The 6000-nt window shown below is 37.0% G+C and overlaps 1 protein-coding gene across 1 annotated transcript; it reads left to right on the plus strand.

The window, feature by feature from the left end:
- Positions 1-1900: 1900 nt before the first annotated feature.
- On the plus strand, positions 1901-3315 carry LOC118265680 (uncharacterized). The gene is made up of 2 exons (XM_035578725.2): positions 1901-2009; positions 2661-3315. The coding sequence occupies exons 1-2, from the start codon at positions 2002-2004 to the stop codon at positions 3214-3216; spliced, it is 564 nt and encodes a 187-aa protein (XP_035434618.2). The 5' UTR covers positions 1901-2001; the 3' UTR covers positions 3217-3315.
- Positions 3316-6000: the final 2685 nt, after the last annotated feature.

Genomic DNA, 6000 nt, shown 5'->3' on the forward strand with positions numbered 1-6000 from the left:
TCTGTGTATGCCATACTTACGCCAAGACGATGAGAGTGTTTGTAAAGTAATAATTAAAAGGCCTTAGAATAATATTTTGTACTAAGAACTACTTACTAAAAAGAGTGAAAAATTAGAATTAAGTAGACACATGTAGTTCACCATTGGTTTACAAAGATTTCACGTTGATGATCTTATAGATCACACATCACACATCAACAGCCTATAAGTGGCCACTGTTGACCAAAGACCTCTTTTCACACAGAGAAGGTTTTGAGCATTAATCACCACGCTTGCTCAATGCGGGTTGGCGATTTTAAATTTACAATTAATTAGAAATGATTTGCCCAGGTTTCCTCACGATGTTTTCCTTCACCGTTTGTTAGTGGTATCTAAATAATCTAAGAAAATATAATATTCAGCTCGGAAAAAGTCGTTTTGTTATTGCCGTTCATAGGTTTCGAACCCGTACCCTCAATACCTTCATTCATGAGAAGCAGACGTCTTACATTTAGATAAATTATATTTATTTCTGTAAGTAGGTAATAAAATAACACTTTTACACGTCAATATTTCAAATAGCTAGATGAGGCCGGCATTTCCTATCCGACTACTCTGAGAAGAAATGCCAAAACAAACTCAGAGGTGTACAAGTATACATATAATTATCACCTTACCATTTTCCATTCATACATTTCCACCATTTTCATCTATAATAATATTATCTCTGCGAAATGAAGTAGCTTTCGTGGGAAGACATGCAATAATCTCATAGCAATGCTTAAGCGGCTTAGGATCGAAGTTAGGCCATTAATAGTTTATAGGAAGCTGCAAGCGATCCGTCGGAGATTAGTCAAGGTTTCTGCTAACTCTCGAAAACACTAGATTATTATTAGTGCATTAAGTGTATTACAAGTACTGCTTAGTGTTCATAGAGGAAATACATAGAATTCTATTAGCAAACGAAGCGAATATCGTATTCAAATATACTGCTAGTATTTATTTTATTATTACCAAGGGACCTTATAGGCTACTTAGTCAAATGAAAAAGTGGAGCCTACAGATTATTCTCCAACTTTCAGACTAGATCGGGCTGCCGGAGTAACCGGTTTTGTGGGTAAGATTTTTTGTCGGTAAGGGTTTGACTGTCGCCTCATCCGGGGCGGCAGAAGTCATTTGATGATTTGCACGCCCCAAAAAACCTAACGAAATGTAAAGAAACATACTTTCACATTGTTACACATGGTAAAGAAGGATAGTACCTTTTTATAATAACTATCTTGAGACATTTTGACTGCACGGTTGGTGCGGTGGCTGGGCAACTGGCTGCCGTGCAACGTGTAGCGGGTTCGATTCCCGCACGGAGCAACTCCTTGTGTGATCCACAAATTGTATAAACGCACCCACGACACAGGAAAAAAACCCTAATGAGGGGCAACGTTTAAAAAAAATCATACTAAATAAAAAGAAAAAATAAACTAGTTTCGAGTCACACGACTCTTTATAATGAGCAGCGTGCGTGACGTCGGGCTAGTGAACTAGGCCGACTCAACTGACTCGAAACTAGTAGAGCTTTTCTCCATTAATTTACGTGAGTAAACCGTAATTTTTAGCTAATTAAGGATAGTACGATATGACAGATTTTGATATCTTATAGCCAAAATAGTGTATTAAGATGACTGGAGCTGTGGACTATTTAGTGGGTTTCCACGTAGTAAACATTAAGAGTCTGACACACTCTCTCTTCTTTCTCAGGACCGGAGAAGACATCGTATGATTTCCCTCTCAAAAATGTATAAGAAGATAATTACTTTATTTGGAAAACTTAATTATTGTTATGTAATAGAAAAAATATAGTCGTAATTAAATAAAATTAAATGAAATTACACGCCAATAAGATTTATAGTTTCAATTAATTTACTGCTAATTACATTTTTATTGTATTAACCATTTCTATTTGCAAATTATAAACAGCTTGACGGCGATAATACAAGCTGTTGCAGCTTGCATTGTTTTTAGAACATGAAGTTGTAAGTAAACCATATTTTAATCTTCCTAATATTATATATGCGAATGTTTGTGTGTATGTTTGTTACTGTGAAAGGATCGGGATGAAATTTGGAATAAGGGTAGATAGTCTGGAATAACACATAGTACACTTTTTATTTCACGGGACCGCGGGTGAAGCCGCTGGGAGCTAGTAGTATTTAATTACTAAAGTATTCAAGTAGTAGCGTCTTACGTTCCTAACTTTTTTAAAGTAGCAGTGACCCGTACTAAGTAAACTGTTATCTCCAGCCCGTCTGCCAATCGTGGAGATTATTAAAACCCTCTTAATAATATGTATAAGAAGAAATATAATTCAGCAATTGACTGTCACAGGCTGTTGATATGCAAGATGATACTATTTTTTTTCATTCATTGAATCTATAGTCATTAAGTTCCTAGTAAGATTTCTGAAGATGAAGCGACTTATAATCGTCCTCGCCCCGCACTTTATTTTTCAAAATAATATACTTAGTAGCTTACTTGTCATTACTTATTTCAATTTAAAACTCCTTTTTGTAAATGTGGGTGTGTAATGCCTGCGGCGCACCAAACAATTAGTAGTAGTAGTAGCCAGTCTTTTAGAGTCAATAATATACGTACAATCACATTTTATCAGTTGCCACTTTTTTCAGCTATATTTTCGTATCGTTGGCTGTTCTATCTTGTGCATCAGCTACCCCACCCGAGGTTGAGGATAAGGATCAGTATATTCTGGCTACTGTATTGTTCTACTGCAATCAGTTAGGGGACAAAATTGTGGCCGCTGGAAAAGTACCGAGAAAAGTCAAATTTATAATCAAGAAAAATGTCGGTGAGGTTTACAAGAACACGTCCATAAAAGTAGTTCCTATTTACCGAAATTATTCCGATGTCCCGAAAATGGATGAAGTTTATACAGAAATTAAGAAGAAACATAATGTAGTGCTAGTTGCACCTTTATCACAGTCGCTTGCGACAAGGCTAGTAGTGGATAAATCGAATCTTTTTATGGAAAAAGGAAAAGTAACTGGGGTAGAGCGCTTCTACTTAGAAAATTTTAAGCGTAAACCATTCAAAGAGGAAGATGTAGAAGCTAACGTTATATCGGCAAGCAGGACGACACGGAGTTTGGACCTTTTTATAGAAAAGCAGAAGTTCCTGTCGTGGAAATGTTTCTTCCAAACACGGTATTCTACTCAACCCAGATAAAACATCGTTCAAACGATAAGATCATTCAGTCATTGCTCAGGATGTTGAAGTAGTGTAAGCAAGTAGCAGACAAACAGTGTAAACTGTCTCAGAAATAAATAATATTCATAAACCTGATGGTTTTACTGTTAACTAAACTTTTAACATAATTTTATTATAACTTTCGTGAGACATACTAAATTAATTGCCGATTGTCGCACTGCTACCGCTGCTGCTGCTACTATTGAGTAGCAGTGTCACAATCGCCGCGTCGTGTGTCGCGGAATGATACTCATGAATATGAACCTCTAGCATGGCTTGAAATTAGTCGAGTTCATCGTCAATCACTTACGTTAGTAAGCCTATAATATTATAATTAAACTATTTATACTCACTTTGTAGTTCCAGAAAAGAGCATACCCCTTTAAGAAATAGGCCGGCAACGCACCTGTGACTCCTCTGGTGTTGCGGGTGTCCATGGGCGGCGCTGATCGCTTACCATCAGGTGACTCATATGCTTGTTTGCCACCTATTCCATAAAAAAGGCAAAGTTTTATTGGGGAATATACGATTTTTTTTTCTTGCTGTGTATTGTAAAGGTTTGTTTAGATTATGACACTGTATGTACACACGATACACTCAGTGTCTCTTTTCGATGATATCTCTGTATGAGCGCTGGAATAATAATTATGCCACGATAATTGGTGTCACATTAGCTGCCATCTTATCTCCCAGAAACAGAAATTCCCTATAAAAAATTAACTTGGTAATCATTTTAATCATTGATGGTAGTAATGATGGGCTTGTGGTAACCACTGGTACTCACTTCGAACTTGTTTGTTTTTATTTTATTACTTGCTGACCCTTCCTTGGAATTTCAAAAATAATTTAAGACCAAAATTAGCTAAGACTGCCTCGTTGGTCGAGTGGTCGGGTTCGATTCCCGGGTCGGGCGAAGTATTGCTGGGCTTTTTTCGGATATTCGAAAATTTCTCAGTAGTAGCACGGAGTCTGGATTGTGCCCGGTATATGGCAAAAGGCTCACCCCCTGTTACATGGGACGTATAACACAAATGGTGAAAAGTGGGTGTAGTGTGCACCTCTACCTATGTACCTCTTCGGGAATAAAAGGCGTCACGTTGCAAGCAAAGAAAAATTAGTCAAATCAGTACAGCCGTTCTCGAGATATTTTTTTGTTTTTTATATGTAGAGATTTAGAAGTAAATCCTTTTATTCTGATGCCACAACTTGCTTGGTGTGACCTGAGTGACTTTAACCTGAAAAGTTTACATTTATAACATTTAAATAAATCTGTCGGAATATAATCAAATATGTCGTATAACCGTCAAACATCTAGAGATTCTAGCAAAAAAATAGCACTTCGTTCGCCACCACCTTCATATAATGCCCTTTGTAAAGAAATACGCTGACTGAAGGATAGGGTGGGAGCGACCTTGACCCGGAATGGGAGCACTTGTAAAATCTGTTGTAAGCCGTCTGAAAATAATGTCGGCGACGGCGTACGACCGCCGGCAACCCATTGAGGATTGTTTTCCCCACGAACACCCCATGTAGAAGGTATGGGTAACGATCAATGAAGAGTTTAGAGCTAGAGTCTTCTAAATATGTGATAAACTAGCAAAACCGGGCTAACTCCGTTTCGCTACGCATTTTCTTTGCCACAAACTTCACAGAGCTCGAGCCCTTTCCAACGAATGTAAGACCGTGTAAATCGGTTCGTGCGTTCTAGAGTTATAGCGTCAGGAAGGAAAACTCGACTTCTTTTTATATTATACATGATACTTAGGATATCTAAATATTTTATTATGTTGCAATACAATTTTGATTTACGCAACACGATCGAAAATGGTTAGCGTACTCAGCATTGTGTTGTCCTGGGGTGGATAAACATTTTTTTTTTATAGTCCTACTAACTTTACTGAATAAACTAACCTATACATCTATCTTCGTTACCAATACATCATTTTATACCAACATTTTCTGATTAAAATAGCCATAAAAATATTTATTTCAAAGATATTAACGAAGACGACTTCGTTTTTGCCAAAAACCGCGTGCGTCCCGTCTCAATTGAAGAAGGAAACTAACTGAAGCGAGGAGTGAAGGGGGTATTTTGACGGGAGTAGGGAGTACCGGTGAGGGTACGAGTGCTATACATATACTATGTTGTCTGCGCTATGTCTACTACTTACTATCACCTGTTTGATTAAGTTCTAAGATTCGACGGCGCGTCTTACAACTCTTATTACTGTAATCAGGCTTACTTTTGAATCCATTTCTGATCGATCGATATTGATTTTGTGAAATTTCGTTATCTTGAGTAGCAATGCTAGAGTGCATTGCATCTGCATTGCGTGGATATTGGATATGAATTAAATGGTATTGTTGTAATACAGAGTTTTTTACTACAGTTTTAAAGACGACATAATAATTATCACCGTTCTTAGCAAAGGCGGAATGTCGAAGAGATATTAGCAAATAAACCTAGGTAACTTGCTGTTACTTAAATCAATATAGTGCTTATAAATCACCTTACAGTGGAATATAATATATAAACCTTACTCTCATTTCACTTTCTAGCATCACTGTATAGACGGACAGACAGTCTGTTGAAGCGCTTGTCTGAGGATTACCTAATTGAAATAAAAACTTTGACTTTGATTTAATTTCTTGTTGTAAGTGAATAAGGAAGAGCCTATTGCTATTTTGAAAATCAAAAAAGGCATCAATAATTAATTAGCTCGATCTTTCACATTGTTGTCTCATTTTAAGAAAGTCTCAAAC

Source organism: Spodoptera frugiperda, chromosome 25, assembly GCF_023101765.2.
Source record: "Spodoptera frugiperda isolate SF20-4 chromosome 25, AGI-APGP_CSIRO_Sfru_2.0, whole genome shotgun sequence".
NCBI lineage: Eukaryota > Metazoa > Arthropoda > Insecta > Lepidoptera > Noctuidae > Spodoptera > Spodoptera frugiperda.